General features: G+C 40.2%; 1 protein-coding gene across 9 annotated transcripts in view; it reads left to right on the top strand.

Moving 5' to 3' along the window:
• LOC136864227 (tRNA-queuosine alpha-mannosyltransferase) overlaps positions 1–25931 on the top strand; it is a 277090-nt gene that overhangs the window by 95969 nt on the left and 155190 nt on the right. The window contains exon 2 of one of the 9 annotated variants that reach the window (XM_067140957.2): positions 11968–12043. The exons of the other annotated variants lie outside the window; for them this stretch is intronic. Coding sequence (XP_066997058.2) covers positions 12003–12043 — 41 coding nt within the window. The 5' untranslated portion in view covers positions 11968–12002. The remainder of the gene's footprint in view (positions 1–11967; positions 12044–25931) is intronic. 9 annotated transcript variants of the gene reach the window in all.

Genomic DNA, 25931 nt, shown 5'->3' with positions numbered 1-25931 from the left:
CTACATGTAAATTACACACAAGGTCTTGTTTATTACCCTCATCACTAAGCATAAAGTACTGTCTCCCCAAACTTTACACTGGCAAGCTGATCTAATTGCTCACTTGGCAATAATAAAACCAATTAATATAAATCCTGCACTTCCATCCAAATTGCTGGTAAACTCCTTGGTACAGAGTAACACCTTTTTCCGCAAAGGTCTGGTAGGACTCTCCTTCTTACCACAATGTTGATTTTGCCTTTCTGTATATTGTTCATATGTAACTTTTTTACTGATATGAACAGTGCCAAGCCTATCTATCCATCCTGAAATACTTTCCTTATGAATCAGTTCAAGGAAAATGAAAACTTTGCCTTCAATTTCACCAAAAATGAGAACCAACCACTGCAAAAAATAATAGGTGCTAATAACAAGCACCTTGTCTTCTATTTTTAGAAGTGAAGAGTATGCCTTTCTAACAACTAAATAGACTACTATTGCCGTCTACAGTAAAATGTTATTTAGGCCTCAGGTGGTAAATGATTTAATTTTGCTATATCTTACATTGCCTGTCAAAACTGTTTGTAAGTACCAATTATATAAATGAATGTTTGACAGAGTAGGGTGTATGGGCCTTGTAAGATCTTGGATTGACTTACAGGGTAAGTAATCTACTCAACCTTTTATTACAAGCATGTAACTGTCATATGAATATATTTTTTATAAATAATGTACATATTCTGCCATCATATCCCCTTAATATCACATCACACAAAATGCAGTTTTTTATGTTGTAGATTAAAATCTACAAAACTTTGGTGGAAACATCTGTCAAAATAGTTACAAATGAATTTTTCATCTTTGTTTTTCATTGTTTATATGGATCTACAGCACAAGAAATAAAATAATCAGTCTACCTTGATGCCCTCTGTAGGCCTATATGTTATTAATAAATTATAAGTACAGTAACAGACATGAAAGTAGTGATCGCTGGTGCAGACAGGTACAATGGCAGGAGAGTACTTGGAATGAGGAGATAAAGGCTACCTAAGTTACAAAGTTATAAGGTGGCAGGGAGGGATTCTGTCAGGTATAACTGTAGTAAGAATTTTGTCCTATGCAAACAGCTTGGTCTATTGAAACTGTGCAATCTAATATTAATGGATCTACAGTACAAGAAATAAAATAATCAGTCTACCTTGATGCCCTCTGTAGGCCTATATGTTAATAAATTATAAGTACGGTAACAGACATGAAAGTAGTGATTGCTGGTGCAGACAGGTACAATGGCAGTAGAGTACTTGGAATGAGGAGATGAAATAGAACTGAATGTCAGGTTGAGAATACAAAACTGGAACAGGTAGATAATTTCAAATAGGTATTTAGGATGTGTATTTTCGCAGGATGGCAGTATAGCAAGCAACATTGAACACAGATGCAGTAAACCCAATGCAATGAGCTTGCAGTTGTGATCAACAGTATTCTGTAAGAAGGCAGTCAGCTCCTGGACAAAACTACTAATGTCTTTAAACTGGTCTGGTTTCAGACCACCTGTGCTGTACAAACCTAGTGCAATGAGTTTGCAGTTGCGATCAACAGTATACCGTAAGAAGGAAGTCAGCTCTTGGACAGAACTATCAATACGCTGGTCTGGTTTCAGACCACCTGTGCTGTACAAACCTAGTGCAATGAGTTTGCAGTTGTGATCAACAGTATACCGTAAGAAGGAAGTCAGCTCTTGGACAGAACTATCAATATGCTGGTCTGGTTTCAGACCACCTGTGCTGTACAACTGCTTACTACATACACACAGAAAGGACCTACTACATGTATTTCAAAATACTCCTTTCCTTGTAAACCATACATGTTCTACCACATAAAATATACAAATTAAGATGTTGTAATAATGCTAATAATTAATAAAAATTGGAGTTAAGGTTCTTTCCCATCAGGTGCTAATACACATAACTCACTGAGGATTCCAATAAATATTGATAGATAAGTATAACAAAAAATGATTTAATTTAAAAAGTAGAACATTTCTCAAGAACATAAATTTTATTAGATTCTTTCTTGGTCTAACACTGTATACAACAGTTTCTGAATTTTAACTTTGAAAACCCTTCGACCTAGTACACTCATTCTTTCCATGTTGTCATGAAGACACTAAAAATAACATTGATTATATTTTCTTTTCAGTTTTCAGTATCTTTTCTAAATATTCACTTAACACATCACTGTCACTTTCACATTTCTGTTTCTTTTATTTTTAACTGCTGGCAAAGCTGTTTGTAGAAGCAGAAGCCACTGGACTGGAAGTTGAAGTCCCTTCAGTAATTTCTGAACTGTAGGAGTTAAACCCCTCCAACACAAATTATTTCTGCTTCCTCCTCCTATATTTCAGCTTGGTGAAAAGGCTCTCATACACCAGGTGCCACTTCCATAGATGTGTTTGTTATAGAACTGAAAAAAATGAACAACATATTAATGCAATTCTTCTAAATTGGAGCTACATTTTAGTCTGGACACAAGCCTTCTGTTTAAGAAATTGTTACTTTCAATAATTATTTTAGTAAGATGATTGTTAGGTTAGATTGTATTATATTACTTTCAGTTATATCTGATAAATTAATGAACAGATGGGTGGAACTTATGGCCTACAGACTGAATCTTCCCCTCACTCTTTCACAACTAGAACACTGGTCTGTAATGTAGGCCTACTTTTAAAAATAAATATTACAGAATTGTACCTTCTTCCAGCAATGAAGAGTTCCAGAAAGTTGAGGGCATTGAAGTAGACCCATTTTATGTTTTCTGTACAGCAGAACTTGGGAGGAGAGGGAGGATGTTATTTCTCCAAGTTCGATATCCAGCCCTCAGAATTTGCCATGTTTTGGCACAACTTTTTCCTGAAACAATGAATCAGAATATTGTGACAAAGAAAATGTACATGTAGTAGGCCTACTTATGGCATAGGCCTACACTTATTTGTCATTAAAGCAAACAATGGTATTCATTTCATTAGGTACGAGATGGAGGTTAGGGAAGCACTGCTTATGTTTTCCAAACATTTCTTCAATTAAGTTACAAGAATGATAATTACTACATCTCCTAGTGTAACTCTTTTTACCAATCTATTCCGTATAATATATGTTATCAATAAATAATCTAAGATAACACTATTCATAAGATAATCGTAATAAATCTAATAATTACTTACCAGTTTTTGTCCCAATTCTCCACACTATAGAATGCCATACAAAATTCACGGTCTCCAGATTACTATATCCAGGGAGTCTAGGATTATACACCACTTTGTTTTCATACACTAAGCAAATTAATGTTTCGATTTCATCAACAGATGACTATTTTGCGTCCGCCATCATCGAACGACTGCGACTGAAAAACGGACACGTCTGTTTTTACAAACCAGTCGATCTTCATCGCTCGTAGTTGATCGCTGACGATCGATGCTGTGTGACTGGTGCCACTGCCCTCTGTAGGTTTGTTTTCTTAGTCGGTCGATCGCAGTCGTTCGATCGAGCCTGTGTGACAGCCCCCTTATCAACTTGAGCACATCAAAACGGGGAGTGATAATTCACGTCAGTACTGAGAATGTGTGTGTAGAGTTTCGTGACACATTAGTGGCAACAATGCCAAAACGAATTGACTCTTACTGGGAGGGCTACATAACAGCCCTTTCTGGTGCTAAATATAGGTATTCTGCAATCCGGGGTATGTGCAAGAAGCATGATTTCTTGATTTCAAAGAACGGGATCAGTGCTGTATTGAATAAAAAAGGCAAGGTCAACTGGGCTTAATTCCAGAGGGGGGAAAACAGGCAAATCCATGACCAGCCACCAGCTGTACACCAGAAGTCACAAGTGGTGAGGAAAGTGAAGGCTCTTGCCTCAGGTGGTAACCCTGTGTCCCAAAGGACTATCGCAAATAAATTGAGGATGTCTGTTTCAACAGTCAACACCATAATCATCAAGGACTTGCAATTAGAAAAGCGGCATAAGCACCGAGTTCACAAGCTGTTGCCTCGTCACATTTCGGAATGTCGCACAAACACAAGAAAGCTGTACAAGGGCTGTCTGGCAGGGCACAGAGAGAAAAGTGTGGCGACGTTAGATGAAGCATATGTGTACCTTAGTGATCGTAACAAACCCCGCTCGACTTACTACCGCCCTAGAGAATTTTTTTAAATGAAACGTATTAAGAATGCCAGGAAAGTTTTCCAAGGGGTTTCATGATCATCACTGGATACTGCTACAATGGCAAGAGGTTTTAATACCCGTTTACAACACAGATATCCCAGCACTGCATGCAAGGGCAAAAAATTAGGTATGGGTACATCAAGATAAAGCATCCTTTCACACCTCTCGTTCGACTCGTCTATTCTTAGAGAGAATGGAAATGTAAACTGGAATCCATGCAATTCCTTTCACTGACATTCTCATGAAGGCACCCGATGGGTGACCCATGGACTTCTGTGCATTTGGACTCCTAAAGAGGGCCTTAGAAATATACGTCCACGCACTATCAGTCGCCTCTGGAGAGCCTGTCAGGAGGAGTGGGTTAAAGTAGACATGCTAGTTCTGCGAAAAAGTCTGCTGCAATGAAAATTGCATTGTCGGGCGATAGCTAGAAATGCTGGCTTTCCAATTGAGCATGATAATTGGTGGAAACATGACTTTTCATAGGCTAATTACCCTTCAAACCTCGCCCCGAGGGACCTTCTGTAGCATGATTAAGCTTCTTTCTCAACCATACACTTTTTATTTTATTAATAATGACTGGGTTATATTATAGAAAATTTGATATTTGATAAATTTACCCACCGATACTAATTAGAAGGACAAACTATTGAAGTAATCTGAACAGTCTTACCAGCCATCACACTAATTTTTATTGCCTTCCATCACTTTGGCTCCTTTACCTTCTTGATGAATCCGTAGACCCTCTAATTACTGTAAAAACAGTAGTGCATCATTTATCCCAAACCTATGAATGACCAAGCTCGATAGCTGCAGTCGCTTAAGTGCGGCCAGTATCCAGTATTCGGGAGATAGTAGGTTCGAATCCCACTGTCGGCAGCCTTGAAAATGGTTTTCTGTGGTTTCCCATTTTCACACCAGGCAAATGCTGGGGCTGTACCTTAATTAAGGCCACGGCCGCTTCCTTCCCACTCCTAACCCCTTCCTGCCCCATCGTCGCCATAAGACATATCTGTGTCGGTGCGACGTAAAGCAACTAGCAAACCTATGAATGCACTGACTCCACAACACCCTTACAAATTTGATTCATACATACTACCGTACAATGAAATACCTACTAATGAGATGCTTTCTCTAGATGTTGACAACTGAACAGTTCTTGCTATAAATACACAAATTTGATTATTAGTAACTGCTGCCATCATTATACACTCATGAACAGGTGTAAAGGTTGATCCTACCCCAGTTCACCTTAATCAAACAACCATTTTTATAAATTGACCAGGGTTATATTATGGCCAGTGCTCAGAAATTTGTGGTGCCAGTTTCAGATTTATATCTATTAATGAAAGAATTTTTTTTTTGCTAGGGGCTTTACGTCGCACCGACTCAGATAGGTCTTATGGCGACGATGCGATGGGAAAGGCCTAGGAGTTGGAAGGAAGCGGCCATGGCCTTAATTAAGGTACAGCCCCAGCATTTGCCTGGTGTGAAAATGGGAAACCACGGAAAACCATCTTCAGGGCTGACGATAGTGGGATTCGAACCTACTATCTCCCGGATGCAAGCTCACAGCCGCGCGCCTCTACGCGCACGGCCAACTCGCCCGGTAATGAAAGAATTAACATCAACATGGCCTCTTAAACCATTTCATATGTAATTAACACCTACTTCTGATGATGAAATTAGTTAATAGTTAACATTAGTTTGTCATACTAAAATAATTAAAAACTTAATATGTATATCTTTATCCCTCAGATAATACCTATAAACTGATTACTTCTATTCATTATATTTTCTTCATCTCTCTTAATGATAAATTATTGCATTTTCAATTATAATATTCCAACTCCTACTGATAAACCTTCGTTAAAAGTAAAATCCTTAATTTGAAAATGATAAATGATCTATTCTCAATTTTCACCCCTATTTCTAGAGTTATAAACCTCTCATTAAATTTAGAACTTTTATTGGTTTGTTAATATTGCCTCTACTATATTGATTAATCCCTTCACTGATCTCTATTACTCGATACTCAATTATTCATACGCTTCACACTGAATTAAAACTTGAAAATTGAAAACCTTAATTGGACCATCAAGCCACAGTGGTAGAACTTTCATTCTCACTAGTTCTTTTCAACAAGTTTCTAGGTCTGTTCCCCTATATCATTATAAGCTCCAGCACCTATCAGTAACCAACTCTTACCCTAACTCTACCATTACAATTATATTTTATATTTTATGGGTGAATTCATCCTACTACTCATATACGGGGTGAACCGAAATTCGCGCACTCGGGCGTCGCAGCGCGACTCCTCACATGCCAGCAATAAAAAAATGGTTCTCACAAAAGTTTGTCCTGCGAGTATATCTGGCAGAAAAAGGATGTTGAAGAGTGGCAATTTGGCAACACTGTAACCACATGTAGGGTAACTACCTCTGTCAGCACATGTTAGTCGTGCTGTACAGTTGGTGCAGTGGATAGAGTTTTGGGTTAGCATGCAGGAGGTCGAGGGGTCGATCCTGGGTTGAGGTGTATGTTTTTTATTTCGTAAATGTAGTCCAGGTGGTATGGTATCTGGCATCTTAATCGTCAACAGCGATTGCAGTGGGTTCTCTAGAAACTTACATACTACGATCCCAGAAATGGATGAACAATCGTTTTCATTGGTCAGCTTTGAAAGACGCCCTTTCCACATCATGGGCGTGAATTTATTCCCATTCCCATTCTCAGCTCTTTCCCATCCTTGCGTCACTGAAGACCTTTGATGTGTTAGTACAACGTTAAATCACTGGGAACCGGGCGAGTTGGCCATGCGGTTAGGGGTGCACAGCTGTGAGCTTGCATCCGGCAGATAGTGGGTTCAAGCCCCACTGTCGGCAGCTGTGAACGTGGTTTTCCATGGTTTCCTATTTTCACATCAGGCAAATGCTGGGGCTGTACCTTAATTAATAATAATGTTATTTGTTTTACGTCCCACTAACTACTTTATTTTAAGGTCTTCGAAGACGCCGAGGTGCCGGAATTTAGTCCCGCAGGAGTTCTTTTACGTGCCAGTAAATCTACCGACATGGGGCTGTCATATTTGAGCACCTTCAAATACCACCGGACTGAGCCAGGATCGAACCTGCCAAGTTGGGGTTAGAAGACCAGCGCCTTAACCGTCTGAGCCACTCAGCCCGGCGGTGTACCTTAATTAAGGCCACGGCCATTTCCTTCCCATTCCTAGCACTTTCCTCTCCCATCATCGCCATAAGACCTATCTGTGTCGGTGCGATGTAAAACCAATAGCAAAACAAATCACTAGGGGAAAAAAAAAAAAAGGACTGTTTACAATTTGCACATGAAAATTTTATGCAATTAGGTGTGAAGTGCCTGATTTTAAAGGATTACTGTGATCAAGTAAATCATGTTCTAAATCTTGTTCTGAAGCTCAGTAAGAACTTCAAGCTCCTAAATGAGCCACAAGTAACATTGGTTATTAACGAATCTATGATCTCCTTTGGGGGAGGGCTAATATTTTTCCAGTATATCCTGAATATGAGGCTTATATATAAAGTGAAGGTATTCAAACTACGTGATGCAGATGATACACCAACACCACAAAAGTGTACTGTGGCAAAGGAACAACTGCTAACCCAGGGCTACCACATGCAACAGCTGTTGTGATGGAACTGATGGATCCTTATTTAGACTGTGGATCAACTTGTTTGTGGACAATTTCTACATGTTTGTTGAGCCGGCAATCAACTTCAAGCTAGAGGCACTCACCTGGTCGGTACCCTGCAGAAGTATAGAGTTGGGCTTTTGCCAGATCTATAACAGAAATTGAGAGATGAGAAATGGTTGTTAAGGATTCTCAGAATGGTATTTTAGCACTTAAATGGAAGGACAAGCAAGAGGTATGTATGCTCTCAACTGAGCACCGGCTTGAATTCTTTTCTTTGGGAAAACATTATAAGAATAACACATAAATCTTCAAACCATCTGTAGTGAGAGATTATAGCAAAGCAAAGCCTGACATTGATGTGTCTGATCAACTATCGTCATAAAATACATCTGTATGAAAAACCGCCGGATGGTGTCACAAGGTAGCAACGGGACTGCCAATAGGAATGAGATTGGTGAATTTGTTGATTGCTTTCAGTTACCATCAAGTAGTGCCAAAGCTTCAAACAAGGCCATCATTACATTCAAGCGGAAATAGAAATGTGCTCTTGAATGAATATGGCTATTGGAAGATTTAGAAATACATTGTCACAATTGTGGTATTCTTCTCCTTGTGGAAACACAAAAGGCTTCAGATTCCTTACCGAAGAGAATAAAATACTGCATCATAAGCTACGAAGAGGCTAATGGAACTGGAGGTTGAGCGGCTGCAAAGGAAACAAAGAAAGTTACAACCTACTGTAAGCATTTCCTGGAAAAGGCATTCTTTGCAAACCTCATTTTGAGTTGGATCGAAAGTTATTTGAACCTTGCAAGTGGCTATGCACTATGGTACCAACTGATGAGCCCAGCCTAGCGCACGGGGGCAAAACGCTGGCAACCAGGAATGAGTTAGCTGGAAAATCTATAATGTCCAATAATGGACCATTTATATTGGTATTATAAATTTACTCATTCGGAACAAGTATTTCAGATTCCCTGTGGGAATCAACATGTAAATCATCTGATGGCCAAGCAGGCATCAATTTTTGGTAGTGAGACAAAGTTTCCCATAGTGCATTGGCACTGCTGGTGGCTACAATTAGCCTACGCAGTGGCCTCAACGGTATGCACTAGCCAGCGTCTTGGTAGGTGTGCTAGGTACCAACTGATGAGCCCAGCCTAGCACACGGAGGCGAAACGCTGGCAACCAGGAACGAGTTAGCTGGAAAATTTATAATGTCCAATAACGGACCATTTATATTGATATTATAAATTTACTCATTCGGAACAAGTATTTCAGATTCCCTATGGGAATCAACATGTAAATCATCCGATGGTCATGTAAATCATCTGATGGCCAAGCAGGCATCAATTTTTGGTTGTGAGACAAAGTCTCCCATAGTTCATTGGCACTGCTGGTGGCTTCAATTAGCCTATGCCGTGGCCTCCACGGTATGCACTAGCCAGCATCTTGGTAGGTGTGCTAGGTACCATCTGATGAGCCCAGCCTACCACACGGGGGCGAAACGCTGGCAACCAGGAATGAGTTAGCTGGAAAATTTATAATGTCCAATAACGGACCATTTTTATTGGTATTATAAATTTACACATTTGGAGCAAGTATTTCAGATTCCCTATGGGAATCAACATGTAAATCATGTTTTTGGTACGGTACATGTGTTTTCTGTGATCTGAAAATTGTTTGTTAAACCATAGTGAGCAAGTATTCGAGTAACACTGCACATATAAACTTGCGGTGGGACTAGGGTAGCGGGCTGCAAGTATTCAGTGATTTTGATTAGTACTGCAACATGACAAATACCGTGGTTATACTTTGCTAGCGGTAAGTACCATTATGAGTGGCCGATTACCTGGATTTTGGACCCATTTAGACTACAAGCATCATCGATTCAGTATTATGCTTTAGAAGTAGTCCCTTGGTCAGTAATGCTATTGTTTAACACTAGTTTCTGGGAATCTGGGGCATTGCAGGTCAGATCCACCTATTGTTTTAACTTCATATCCATTCATTCATTCTTCAACCTCACATTTTGAATTCTGGTCAGTGGAGGATTATGGATTTTTAATTGTCCTTACATTTCGTCTCATTTCGTGCCATTAGGGGCCGATGACTTAGATGTTAGACCCCTTTAAACAACAAGCATCATCATTATCATATTATTTTATGATTAATATTATTATGGCCTCAATATATCAGTGATAAATCTTTGAAGATCTCAAACTATTCACATACACCATCAATGAATCAATGAAATACAGTCTCTACTCTACCAACACCATAATGAATGAAATACAACTCTAACTAATAGCAGAAATGAATTTCTCAAGAATACAGTCTTATGTAGAATCTACAGAAAGAAAGAATATTGTTAAATGGATACTCATGGTTCTGATGTAGACCAATGTGTCTGGAGCGTAGACGTAAATACAGGTACCCTCTCGATTACAGCAAATCGTAGACTTACAGGTTCACTGTGCTGGCTCACACAACCTCGGCTTAGAAGTTCATGACGTCGGCGCAGTCAGATGATATGAAGTTGCGGTGATAATCCTTTGAAGATTCCTTGGAAATTCTTCCTCGTTGATCTATAACGAAAGATTGGGCTCTTGTAGTCGGGCTGAAACTAAAATTTACATTAGAAGTTTGCTCCACCTGTTTTATTTCACTAATTTGTGCACTATCATACTTAACTGGTGCAACGATCTACAACATTCGCTGTCCTAATTCTCTCGTAGTATTAAATAACGTACTGGATCTATTTCTTGTCGACCTTAGCTTAGGTGTTCTACAGTGGCTCAAAACTTTGTTAAATACTCGAACTGTCACTCGCTCACACCCTGATGTACTCTCTATCATACGTCTTTACACTTTCACTCGAAGAAATGTTCCCTTCTCGACAGCTTAACTGTTGCAAATATATTCCAGAATGAAATAATTCCCATGAATAGAATAATTCTCAAATACAGAGATCAAATATAAACTTATTAGGAATATCCCAAGTAAAATTCACAAGCGAAGTAGAAAATACTCAAAGTTTCCAGACCTATCACTTCGATCACGTTTCATCTTGTCATTTTCTACAGTACGTATTAGAATATGCAGCAGGGGGATCTAATAAGAATACTGTGTTCTCTCACTGTTCTAATTCAACTCGACCGGGCGAGTTGGCCGTGCGCGTAGAGGCGCGCGGCTGTGAGCTTGCATCCGGGAGATAGTAGGTTCGAATCCCACTATCGGCAGCCCTGAAAATGGTTTTCCGTGGTTTCCCATTTTCACACCAGGCAAATGCTGGGGCTGTACCTTAATTAAGGCCACGGCCGCTTCCTTCCAACTCCTAGGCCTTTCCTATCCCATCGTCGCCATAAGACCTATCTGTGTCGGTGCGACGTAAAGCCCCTAGCAAAAAAAAAAAAAAAAATTCAACTCGACTTCTTCCTTCGACGTTCTCATAGAAAAATAAAGTTTGATCTCTACTTATCTCTTCGATGTTCCCACTGAAGAATAATGTTTGATCTTTAGACCAGCAAACAAGTAAGAGGATGATGTAATCAACATGTTTGGATTCCTATTGGTTAAACATAATACTATAATGTGATTCGTCCTCTCTTGTAAGGGTACAGATTATTCTAGAATTCTCTCGCCCCTTCTCCAACTTTCCGCTGCAGGACAAGGTCTCCACTATGACATAACTCAGGTGTCCTTGACCGCTTGACCCAGTTCCGTTATTAGGCTCGCTGATACCTGGTCCGTGCGTATGCATGTAAAATATACACAAAATAAAACAAATCTTCATTTATACTGATAAGGTACCATTTGGATGGGTACAATACATGCATACATACATACATACATACATATACAAAATGACATTAAAAGGCATCTGCAGGTCAGCTGAAATGGACATTATACAAACACTTAAATACAAAATCAAATTAAAATAGGAATTCTTTCTGTATGAGATCAAAGAGATCTGGGATGCATATGTTGTGCATCATGTTAAAAACTTGTTTCTTGGTGCTTAAGGTTAAAACAATCCTTAGAAATTGTATGATCATAAGTGTCAAATGTATTAAATGGTTCTTCTCTTTCAAGGTTGTCAAATGATGAAATGAGGATGGCACATAAGAATGTGTCTTAACGGCTGGAACACGAGTTTCCCGTTATTAAGGTAATGAATGGACAATTCTTACAGATGGTAGAGTAAAGCAACTCTCGCAGTTCAGCACGGACGGTGTTCATGAAGTGAACCTAGAGAAACAATAGCCAAATTTTAGTGATCTAGGAGGAGAGAAAGGACCCAGAAAAGAAGCATAGGTCATATGAGACTCAGCTTCAGTTGTAGTGCATGATGCACGGACAACCGGGCCGCTGTGTGCCTCACACTAACAGAATGGAGGTAAAGCTTGATCTTAAAGGCTGGGAAGGGAATGTGGAGAAGAAGGCGGGGGAAAAAGAGGGGAGAGAAGAATGGGAATTAAGGCGGTGCTGAGGGGTGGGGGAAGGCAGGCGGCTGCTGGGAAGGGATACTAATTTGTTGAGAAGGAGTGAATTAAATTTCTTGATTTATTATTTCTGAAAATAGGAATTAGAAGGTCAAATAAAATATTTGACTTCTCTGAAATGTTATTAAGATGTTATTCAGATTGAAATACTGATCTAACCATATAAAACAGCTTTCCATAATGTTAAGCAAGGGTCCTTTGCTAATTATTTTAACCCCTTCAAACCTGAATTATTTTGTGCAATGGAAAACAATATTTTAATACTATTTTTTGTTTATTATACTCAACTATGTAACATGATTTACCTAATTTCTCTGGATATAATTTCTAAATTGCCAAATTTTGATGTGCATAATTGTGCACAATTCTACCCAAACGTTGCATATTCAAGGTGAACTGCTGCTGTTTGATCAATAATACGAATTCATCTATTAGTTGTAAAATGTTTATTTATATGTTACAATAGCTTATATACAACATATTAGAAACAATGAAACACTAGAAATATATTATGTGTAAGAAAAAGAATACAATCCTGTTTTACGTCACAGCAGTCTTTCGAAACTAACAAGTCACTTTACTGTGTCACTGTAATTCTGCCAGGACAATGAAAATCAACTAAACAATTTCTGTCCTTAATACATAAGTAACCATAAATTTGTCGCAATAGAAATGTGTTTTCTGATTGCAGTGTTTGTTTTTGCACCGTTTGCCTTCCTTGTTTCCGTCTAAATGTGGCATGTGGTCAACAAGGTCTTGACAAACTTCTGGAATAGGTCGCTGTTCCTCTTTACTGTGGTTGGGATTGCTTTTAGGTTGACTTTCTCCACAACTTGGTCTTCCACGTTTCTTTGACAGGGGTTTTCCTGCCTTTACAAGACTTTCTGCAATACGCATTCTAAAATGCAGAAGATCAAGAACATTTTTCACTGGAACTCCAACTACAGCACAGTCGCACTTATATTCCGACCAACTGCAAACAATAGCAAAGTCAATAATGTGGAAAATAAGTCTCAAAGTCCACTTCCTTGAGCAAATATAAATACGATACAGAGCAATCGGCTGATCCAATAGATCAACACCACCCATTGCGTGATTGTATAGTCTCACAATCTCTGGTCGGGAAACTTTTATGTAGGTTTTCAGCACTCTGTCCGATCTTTCAACTAGGTCTAACTCACCAGACCCAACAAAATTGGAAGCAAGTGCTACTGACCGATTGTCCATCCATTTAACCACTACTACATCACAATCAGCACTAGCAACTTGATCAAAACCTCCTTGCCCCTTTTCTTCAAGTCCTTATCACATAGGAGAGGAGGGTTAGCAAATCTGTTGAGCCTTGCAGTACCTCCAGCACATATCTTGCTGCTTTTTAATAGCTGAAGAAGATTGTATGATGAGAAGAAATTGTCATAAAATAGTTTGTGACCTTCTTCGTCTATTCGTTTTGCTTTGACAAATTGCCTCTAAAGGGTACTATTTGTTCGTCTACACAAAGGTTTTCTTCCAAACTTAACTGAAGACATCGTTCCCTAAGAGAATTGTACAAAGGTCTGACTTTGAATATTATAGACACTGTTAAAGTACTCATTGGGGTTGTATACAGGCCTCCAAATGCAGGGGGCATTGGTGAGTTAGAGGACGATTTAATGAGACTTTTACCATCTTATGAACACGTGATTATACTAGGCGACTTTAATACAAATTTGTTAACTCGGACTAGTGAAACAATACGTTTTCGAAACATTTTTCTCTCCTGTGACATGACAGTATTGCCCTCGGAACCAACTAACCACGTTCATACTTCCACCGTCTCTTCTGATACACTAATTGATCTCATGATAACCAATAATCCACATAAGGTTCTTAAACACGGTCAAATACCTGTTCCTGAAATATCAACTCATGACCTTATATACTTAGCGTATTCACTAAGAGTTCCTAAATATAGGTCAAAATACATGACATTTAGAGACTTTAAAAATATAGATTTCCATCACCTAAAAGAAGATGCATGCAAATGTTCTTGGGGTGACATAATACTAATGAATGATATAGATGAAAAACTGGAAAATATTCTCATATTCATGGACTTTACAATAAGCATGCTCCTAAGCGCTGTGTGAAAGTAACACGCCCGCCCTGTCCGTGGCTAACAACTGAAATTAAATCTCTGATGGCTCAGCGTGATTTGTTATATAGACGTTACAAACGAAATTTATCAGCTGACACATTTGAACAATACCGTGTACTGCGAAATCGAATTAAACAAATTATCCGCAATAAGAAATCTGATTACTTCCAGCATCTATCCAATAATATAAACACTGGTAGTACTTGGCGACAACTTCATTCATTAGGTATTGGAAGGTCTCCTGTGAACCATGCTGAACCAGAAATACTGCTTGACGAGATTAATAGACACTTTTCAACAGATGCTTTTACTCCTAAACACGATATAGTGCAGGCCACCATCAAGTCTATAACACGACAACAATCATCTGATCGCCCATGTTTCGAATTTTGAACTGTTTCTGAGTCTGAAGTAAGAGGAGTACTGATTTTAATTAAATCTCATACAACGGGGGCTGATGAAATCCCCATTTTCTTTATTACTAACATTATGGATATAATATTGCCGGTTATTACTGATTTATTTAATGCATGCCTCCTGTAGTTATTTTCCGTCAAAGTGAAAAGATGCACAAATTGTCCCAGTTCCAAAAAGGTCGCCAGCTAATGTAGCATCTGACTTTCATCCTGTATGCATTCTTTCAGCACTGTCTAAAGCTCTAGAAAAATTGATCTATAGCCAACTTGAACAATACCTGGAAAAATATTCTCTGCGTGACCCCTTCCAATCTGGTTTCAAGAAAGGACATAGCACAGGGACGGCACTACTAAGAATTACAGATGACGTTAGATGAGCTATAGATGAGCGGAAAGTGACTATACTTATTTTACTTGACTTCAGTAGTGCGTTTGACACAGTAAATATTGACATATTATTAGCGAAATTACAAAGATTTAATCTGAGTCCCTCTGCTATTCAGCTCTTTGCTTCATACCTCACCAATCGGCGACAACGTGTTGTCATAAACAGCATCACCACAGACTGGAAGACGAAGCAATTAGGTGTCCCACAGGGATCTGTGCTTGGACCTCTTCTCTTTACTCTATATATCTATGATATATCTTCTCAGTTCAGTAACTGCAAGTATCATTTATATGCAGATGATCTACTAATATATTATCACTGTAAAGCTATTGATATTGAGTTTGGAATTCATCAGATGAATTCTATTTTAAATCTGATTAGCTCCTATTCTAATAAGAACTGTTTATTAATTAATCCTAAAAAGACACATGCTATTATAATAGGGCAACAAAGGCAGTTAAATATCCTTAATAAGAAGTTATTGCCTTCACTTTTGCTTTGTGGTGTAGCTATACCATTTCAGAAGTTGGTAAAAGATCTTGGGATTATCATAAGTGACACACTAGATTGGAGTGAGCACATAACAAGCATCTGTAGGAAAATTCACTCATCACTTCACCCTCTCAAAATTTGCCAATCACTTCTTCCACTAAGCTTGAAAATTAAACTTACCCAGACCCTCATATTTCCCATACTTAATTATTGTGATATTGTAATGATAGATGCCACCATGGAACAGACATTAAAATTACAGAGGGCAATGAACTCATGCATTAGGTTTATATTTTCAATTAAATTTTCAACTCATATCTCCCCCTATTATGAAATTCTCTCCTGGTTAAAAATCGATAAACTACGACATCTTCACATTGCAACTCTCGTATTTCGTCTGCTGAATGAATCTAAACCCCAGTATTTATCCTCAAAGTTTAATTTACTCTTCTCCTCTCGTGAACACAACACATGATCGACTACTACATTCTCAATTCCTGTGCATCGCTCATCTTCATTTAACCGCTCCTTTCAAGTGTCTGGTGCAAGGCTATGGAATTCCCCTTCCAGTTAGTGTTAGGAATTGCACTTCCTTATCTTCTTTCAAGCGGTCTTGCCGAGATTACCTATTAAATTTATAACCAGCTTGTATGAATGGAAGAATGAATGAGGTTAGGATTTATATTTTGTTATATTATTTCACTATTCTGTTTTATGAAGTTTATTAGATATGTGGTTAAGTGTAAGAGAGGACTGTGAGCCTTAACTTCACCACACATGAAGGCATGAAAATAAATAAATAAATAAATAAATAAATAAATAAAATATTTTATTTTGACATGATTCAGGTCTGTCAAGATTGTTGACAATGTGTAGGTTTGTACGTGGTTTGAAAAACCTGTCTCTAGACATAGAATCTAAGAACAAATTCATTCCAACGAACTGATCCCAAAACAATCTAACCCTTGGAAGCTTCAAAGTACCAGTTGCAATGTTGGAGGCCAATTAGAGACTGAATTTCGAGCATATCTGTAGGGTTAAAATTCAATACATTATTCTGTCGGGAATAAATGTTTGTAAACATTTGCCATTTGTTCAAAAATACTGTCAGGAAGATACAACTTGAAATAATTGATAGGATTCATGTGCACCATATCAGTGTCAGGTTCAGACTTATGCCAAGGATTGTGAAGTTTGTCAAATGAATGCCTTCTCATTTTATATTTTGCTTTTCAGTTGTCTCTAAATGAGCATTACTTGCACTATCCACATTGTCACTAGCAAAATCCCTATCCCAGTTATATTCTGCACCATTTTCTTGCACTATATCTTCAGGCAGCACTCTTTCAGCTCCTTCACAAATAAAAGACTTATTCACACCAGGCAAATGCTGGGGCTGTACCTTAATTAAGGCCACTGCCGATTCCTTCCCATTCCTAGGCCTTTCCTGTTCCATCGTCGCCATAAGACCTCTCTGTGTCGGTGCAGTGGAAAGCAACTAGCAAAAAAGAAATTAATAAAAAGAGATTTATTGGACTGTACATGAGGTTCCACATTATCATCTTCATCACTCAGATCCAAATCCAATATGTTTCCAGATTCTAGGAGCGGTAATATTTTGTCCACATCATCTGCACGGAACACCTCTGAAAGAAAAAACACCTCTGTAAAAACAGTTCTATTGACACTCTTACAAAATTCATACTGATTTTGAAGGCGGTGTCAGCTCAATAAAGGTAGTAATATCTCCAAAATAATTAAGGGATTAATTAAGTATTAAAACATAGCAAAGTGATAGGAAATATGATGATTCCACCACACAATAATTCAAGGAAGGTCTAAAAAACTAACATCATGATCCAGAAACAATGCAACTCATATTAACCTTGTAATTCTATTTTAACTTTATAATCTTCTCTGAAGACCTAACACTTCTAATTATAAATATGCTTTTTAACTAAAGCAGTTCTGTTGAAATATATATTTTTAATTGTGGCATTTGACTGAGTTCTTAATGTATAACTCAAGAAGTTTAGACATGTCATAGTTGTAGTAAGGATGTAAAGGAGAGGGCATATAAGTCTCTGATAAGACCCCAACTAGAGTATGGTTCCAGTGTATGGGACCCTCACCAGGATTACTTGATTCAAGAACTGGAAAAAATCCAAAGAAAAGCAGCTCGATTTGTTCTGGGTGATTTCCGACAAAGAGTAGCGTTACAAAAATGTTGCAGTTTGGGCTGGGAAGACTTCGGAGAAAGGAGATGATCCGAGCTGTCAGTGGTGAGATGGCATGGAATGACATCTGTAGACGAATAAGTCTGAGTGGTGCCTTTAAAAGTAGGAAAGGTCACAATGTGAAGATAAAGTTAGAATTCAAGAGGACAAATTGGGGCAAATATTCGTTTATAGGAAGGGGAGTTAGGGATTGGAATAACTTACCAAGGGAGATGTTCAATAAATTTCCAATTTCTTTGCGATCATTTAAGAAAAGGCTAGGAAAACAACAGATAGGGAATCTGCCACGTGGGCGACTGCCCTAAATGCAGTTCAGTAGTGATTGATTGATGATAGATTAAGATATAGCAGTTTATTAGGAATTCTGCATGTATCTTTACTATATTTTTCTTCTTTGGCTGAAGATGTCTCCTACATAGAGATGAAACATGTCCATTTGATGCTGTTCTGAAAAGAAAGAACACTTTTAAGTATTGTAAAGGTGGAGTTTTCTCTCAAAATATCCTAACAGTTGTTCAAGGTTGACAATATGGATTAATTATGAAGTTCATTTCTTGTTATGGTGCTATTGTGCCGGTCTTAATCCACATACAAATTAGAAACAGTGCCGTGAAAAGCCCATTTGAATTTGCACACAAAGTGATCTGTTAGGCTAACTTCAGCAGCTGATGAAATGACAACGGTGTGAGATAAATAATTATCTCTTTCAAATTATTTATTAGCATGGCCAAACTTCTAACACTGATATACCTGTATTTTGTCAGTTAATATATGAAATTTTATGATGAAGAGGTGTAACTGATGGCCGATATTAAAAGCAAACTCTTTTGGGTTGTAGAGCCATGGTCCACTGGACTGCTTCTTCCAGATATTTCATTGAAATTTATGCAGACATCTTCAATAACTAGGCGGTCATGGTCAGAATTATATGTTTTAAGGTATCAAGCATATTACTGAAGACAACTGATGCAATTGCAGATGAAATGTCTTGATGAAGTAGGTGTTACAGTGAATCACAGCTCTGCAACCCATAAGATATTTTACTTCTTTAATCATTAGGATATCAGATTATTGCAAACAACTTGGTTTTGCAATATTTAGCTATAATTAAAACTATACAGAAATTATGCTAACTATTGTGTATGATGGTAAAAACCCTTGCATTTTTGTTATGTACATAAGCAGAATCATTAAAGATGAGTGAAGAATGAATACAAAGAACTCTAAATCAAATGCCATGCATTTTCTTTTTAAACCAGAACCAGTCAGAAAATATGGTTGGTTAGATAGTTGCCTCTTGGATTTAAGGTTTTAAATGCCACCTCAGTTTGCATCTAAGAGTTTTTAAATATGGTAAATTTACTGATGTGTTTAAGGAGTTTCATAAGGATAGAATTGAAGAAATTTAGATATGATATAGGCTTTTGGGCTTATGCCGTGTCAAGAAAATAAGGTGAAATTCTTTATGTTTCGCAGAGAACATTGCTCTGCATCTTCAGAAGGAAATCTCGAAAGTTCACAAGGAAGACATCTCAACGAATGAGGTTTGAATTTAGACGTTATAATAGAAGTGGAAGTGGTATGTTCATTCGTCACCAGATGGCTTACCGTATGCGGTACAGTGTTAGCGTTTGAAGCGGAAGCTGGCGGAACCATCAGAATCAGTCTGAGAGGGAGTCACATATCATAACAAGGGTACACACATACACACATACACACACATGAAAGTATGACATTGACACAAGCCTGGAATGAAACATCTGGTGATGAGGAATGTACGAATTTCGAAAACACCGAAACGAAATAACAATAGTGAAGGGACAGGGAAGGGAACTACCTATGTAAACCCTTAATGGCTGGCAACCACATATTACTTAATTGATAGCCAGTGTCCCTATTGAAATTGTTAGGATTTCTACGTATTTCCACAGCTTCCCGTATAATCCTGGACCTGAAGTTTCTAGTGTGGGTAAGAGCTCGAGCATCTTGGAACACGACATCATTACCCGACGATAGATCGCTATCTTCATGCAGATTCCCACCACCATCCAGCACAAAAACAAGGCATTCTCATGACACTCACCAAGAGGGCGAGATGAATTTGTGAGCCATCAAATATCCAGGTGGACACGGACACAATCAAAGGTACGTTCAAGGATAATGGTTACAGCGATGTGCAGATTCATAGAGCCCTGCATCCCAGAGAAATTACCAAGCAAAGCTCACAGAAGGTAGAAGTGAATGGAACTGCCTACCTGCCTTATATTCACAATACCACAAATTGAATTGCCAAGGTCCTCTAAAAAAACAATATACAAACTAAGCTTGGCACGTCATTAAAATTGCTCACAGTCCGGGTAAAACCAAGGACAAATTGTTCCCAGTTTGACATCCTGGGGTATACGAAATTCCCTGTACTTGCGGCAAGGTATACATTGACTAAACATGCTGGTCCATTGGTAGTAGTATCAAGGAACATGAACAAAATTCTCGTCTCAACCAACCAGACAAATCAGCAATAGCTGAGCATGCTCTATGGTCGGGTCATGATGTTGTGTTCCAAGATGCTCGCGCTCTTACCCACTGATATATCCACAAAGATGCACACAAAATGCTGTCAGTTGGTACACTTATTTATTTAGAACTTATTTTCACATTAATCGCACATATAACTTAATTAACCGCCGTCACAACAAAACACCATATGGAAACATCAACAAACCACCATTTTTAACAACTGCCTATCACAAAGCACATGGAGATTGCAACCTTGAAACAGTTGACTGCTGACTGCTTACAAGCATGTCGGCCGTAACACAACACGAAACCCCTGCGGGTGGGGGACGCACATGTAAAATACACCCGCGGTATCCGCTGCCTGTCATAAGAGGCGACTAAAAGGGCGACCTGGGCGCAGACATGGATTGCGGTTTGGTGTAATGTGTTGGACCTCCTGTGGATGGGAGAGGCTGAATACATCCACAGGTAATCCCTGCTTGTTGTAGGTGACTAAAAGGGTCATGTGGCCATGTCGTGACCTACCTGTCCTAAGAGACGTTCTTGTAGGTTGGTCACCAGGCCGTTGGATGTTGAAGTATTACCCGTCCTGCCGAGCGGAAGTAGGGAGGTAATTGTAGGTGCAACTATGTCCCGCAGCTCACGAAATGAAAGAATTGATAATCTCCACTGCCTTTTATTTCCTAAGGTGACTAAGTCTACTATGTACAGATATTTACAAGTTGAATATGTCGTTCTGAGGAGAGAGCGAGCTTGCTCCACGCGCCTACTCTATGACTACGCGTATCTCTGAATTTTGCCCTGCGGCACGTATATCTTACTGGCACGGTTCACTGCTCGAAAAGAGCCTCGTCCTGAAAAGTACGAATTACTGCTTGGGAGAGAGCCCCGTGCCATCTTGGCCTAGGGCTATATCTCTGCTCCTGGACTCAAAGGTCGATCCCTTCCGCTACCTAGGGGTTGGGTCTTATGGGAGTTGCTAAGCTACTCATCTAGTTGGTGGCGCCCTCAATCACTCATTCTCCAATAATTATTACAGTACGTGCTGCCATCTAGGCACTACTGTCTCTGTCTCACTTTGCACTCATCCTTCCTTGTTTTTCTAAAGTGCAACAGTACAGGGGCTTTTGTCCCTTTGCGGCTCACATACCAACTCTGTTTGTCCACATCAAATAAACAAGCTTCCACTCTGGTCAACAAGCCTTTCGTAAGCGTATTTCACAAGCCACTCCCCACTACATGTAACTTCTTGAAAAGTTCCTTCTTCCTCCTAAATATTAATTCTGACTATAATTATTATACTAATTATACAATTACTCAGATACTACAAGGTGTCTCATATCGATGATTATTATTCTAATACTGGTTTGTTTCCCTGGACACCTTGAGTTCGAGTCTCAGCTGCGAATCTGGCTGCCGTCCATCTGGCAGTCCGCCGGCTCGAGCCCCTGGGGAGGTCGTTACACGACAGCCATGGTCCCCTTTTTATTTTTATTTTTCCGAGGGTCAGTTGTAGACCATTTCAAAATTTTTCATGTGCATGTTGCTCGGAGATGGACCTCCTACATGTGCGACTACGCTCGAAAGCCCGTGTTAGTAACCAGCCAGGAAGCGGCGGGTGGGAGTGTCATGTACCTGAGCAGTAGTATTCGCCTGACAACACAGGTCCCCGCACAGCCGAATTCCAGGAGGACATATCCTTATTAATTATTTTTATTTACTTTTTGCCTATATTTAGTGCTCTGTACATGCTATGGGGTACATGCTATTGCGGTTGACTGGAGGAAGGGAGTCCTCGTGCTCATTGCGTCAGTCCTCCCGTATTAGGCATCGTCCAACATCGGACCCCGGGCAGTACCGGCTATGAGCAGGTGGGTATTACCTTGGCTGCTTGGTTCGGCTACAGAGACCCCTGATCGGAGTGGGTGGCATTCGGCAAGGATGATTTTAGGCATGGCGTCGAAACCGCTTCCACCTGCCTCATCAGGTAGTTCGCTACCCAAGTCTTTAACTTTTGATTCCCGAAGGGGGGCAACACCTTGGGAACAATCGCAGCGTCTTAGTCTGGGTTCCAGCTTCCCTAGGTTCCTGGTTGCTTCCAGAACCGATGGGCACGATTTCAAGCTGGTCAAATCGATTCTATTCAGTCGACACATTGAAGGTGTATACGGTGAACTTGAGGACCATAAGAAAATGCGCAGTGGTGGTTTGCTTCAAAAGACAAGCACTGCACTCCATGCAGATCAGTTGCTTAAGTGTGACCACTTTGGCGACATCCCTGTCAAAGTGGAAGAGCACAAAACCTTGAATCTGTTTCGTGGAGTTATTTTCCACCATGATCTCGTTATGAACACTGACGATGAATTGATGGAGGACATGAAGCACCGTGGCGTTACCCACGTTCGGCGTATCACATGCAAAGTCAACGGTGAAGACGTTGCCACGGGTGCATTCATAGTCTCCTTGAAATTGTCATTGTTGCCAGAGAAAGTCAAGGTAACAACCTATCGTTGCGATGTGAGGCCGTACATCCCGCCTCCTATGCGATGCTATCAATGCCAGAGATTTGGACACATGGTATCTCGTTGTTCGAATCAGTCTGTGTGTGGTACATGTGAAAGAATAGCTCACGGCGCAGAGGAGTGCACAACTCCGTACAAGTGCACTAACTGCTCTGGTCTTCATTCTCCTCGATAGCGGACCTGTCTGACCTATCTGAGTGAGAAGATGATCCAGGCGTTCAAGACCCTGGGTGGTCTTTCCTATCAGGAAGTGCGCAGTAAGTTTAATTCTCTGAATGCACCGGCCAAGGCACTAGACTTCAGCATGAGAGCACAGTCTCTCCCAGGTTCTTCATTTTCAGCTGGAACACCTTTCCAGTAGATCGCTGCACCCAAGGCGGCAGTTACTCCTGTGAGCAACGCCGCAAAGAGAACGAGCTCGAAGGCGGGTCCATCCCGGCCTTCGAGCACCAATAAGCCTGTGCCAGCTAAGAAACCTACACTGGCACTGCAGGGGAAGAAGACAACGTCTCCTTCCCTTTCAAGGTCGGCAAAAGCCGTGCCTCAGCCGGCGGAGGCGGCATCGTCGACTAGGGCTGGGAAATCACCTCCCAGCCCGTCTAAACAAGAATCTACGGCAGGGAAGAAGAGTGCCCTTACCAGGCGTTCTTCCACTTCTCCTACAAATGGGGCCTCACGCCCTCCACCCGGAGTGTCTGATTCTGTGCCAGCGGCTTTTCCTCCTGGAAAACCTGCGCGCTCCCCTCCTAGGAAGAAACCCCGCCCCTGAATACGTTGAAGAAATTCAAGGCATGGAGCATTTGTCTCCATCTTCGGATGGGGATGTGATTAGGTAGCATTACACTGCTTCTAACCTAAACCTCAGAAGTCCACACTCACACTATGGCACTGTTGCAGTGGAATTTTAATGGTTATGATAGGCATCATGCTGAGCTGCGCCAGCTCATTAGCGAGTATTCGGCGAGTGTAGTCTGTATTCAAGAAACAAATTTCCGACCAGGTCATCATGCGGTCTTGAGAAATTTTCGACTATACTCGACAGAACGACATTATGCTCACCAGGCTTCCGCTGGCGTTGGTACTTTTGTCCGTTCTGATACCTACAGCGAAGAGATTCCACTAAGAACTCCACTGGAGGCTGTAGCAGTTTACATTCCGCTGCCTGTCATAGCAACAGTGTGTAATGTTTATTTTCCACCAGCCCAGCCCAGTCCCTTAACATAAATGATGTCACTGATCTCATAGATCAACTTCCACCTCCCTTCCTCTTGTTCGGAGATTTTAACGCCCATAACCCCATATGGGGCTCTGAGATGTCTTGTCCCCGGGGACGACAGCTGAAAAGATTAGTAACAGAGCTGGATTTATGTATTTTGAACACAGGGGAACCAACTCACTTTAGTGTACGTTACGGCACATATTCTCGCATAGACGTAAGTCTGTGCAGCCGAACGTTGGTTCCGCTGTTTCGGTGGAATACACACGATGATCTCTGTGACAGTGACCATTTTCCCATCATCCTTACTTTGGTGAAACAAAAATCTGTCGACGCTCCCCCTTGATGGATTCTTAAACATGCTGATTAGCCAAAGTACACATCACTAGCTGTCTTCACCCCTACAGGCGGTCCCCTACTTTGGCTGTCCAAACTCCTTAGACCAGGGGATGGAATTAATTTATTCACACACATTTTTTTTATTTACAATAACCTGCACTGATCGAATGCCCTCTAACACTTCATTTATTTTCTCTGTTGCTGTTTATTCTCTTCTTGAATATCTGTACAGATTTTGGAAAAGGATCAAACACTACCCCTGGTAAACTGTTCCACTCCTTCACACCCTTCCCAATGAATGAAAATTTACCCCAATCGCTTCTGCTAAAATTCCTTCTAATTTTATATTTGTGGTCAGTCCTGCCGATATAATTATTTTCCAACTGAAGCCTCTCACGGATATCTCCCCATGCTTCTTCTCCTGTATAGGCTCTATATAATCCTGTAAGTCTAGTTTTCTCCCTTCTCTTACTTAAAGTTTCCCACCCAAGTTCCTTTAACATTTCTGATACACTACTCTTTCTCCTGAAATACCCTGTTACAAATCTTGCTGCTTTCCTCTGCACACGATCTATTTCTTTTATTAGGTATTCTTGGTGAGGATCCCAAACACTGTTTGCATATTCCAATAATGGACGAACCATACTCAAGTAACTTTTTTCTTTTAATTCAAGTTAGATCAGTCTATTACACTTGTGTCAATATCCCCCCTATATCTTGAAACAATTTCGACAGTACATCACACTCGTCGACTTTGCCTTGGTCGTAGATTGTATCTTCTTTCTTCTTCAACGTCGCTGGGTGTGCTCTCCTGCTTCCGACCGGATCGTGCTAGTCGGGGGTCAGGTTTGCCTCGCTGCCAGCCTCTTCCTCGATGATAGTTGATGTATTCTCTTCATGACCAGACTGTGCTGTGTCATTAGTAGCCCCTCTCCAGGTGGACCCGTGGTAGTACCAGGCTTACCCTGTATGCACAGTGGTTGTGTGATTCGTTGCAACTCCAGTGTATGGACCTTGACAGGAGGGTTGGTCTTTAGTAAGTAGACCCCATGGCCCAGCTCCTTATCCACGTCGACGGGACCAACCCACTTAGGTGGGAGACCTGCGTGAAACCCTCCAGTCTTATTACTGACTGGGTGGTTACGTCGCAGTACTTGTTGGCCTGGTAGGAAAGTCTGGGTCTCTTCGACATCTTGAGCCTTGGCCTGGGTAAGGGATCTCTTCTCGGCCAAAGCTTGCTTCTGCTTGATGTCCTGCTGCTGCTGCTGCCATTCTGCCAGGGAAACAGCT

This window comes from Anabrus simplex, chromosome 2 (genome assembly GCF_040414725.1).
Source record: "Anabrus simplex isolate iqAnaSimp1 chromosome 2, ASM4041472v1, whole genome shotgun sequence".
In the NCBI taxonomy this organism is placed as follows: Eukaryota; Metazoa; Arthropoda; class Insecta; order Orthoptera; family Tettigoniidae; genus Anabrus; species Anabrus simplex.
The sequence above is the reverse complement of the archived record's forward strand: the minus strand, read 5'-3'. Positions and strand labels throughout refer to the sequence as shown.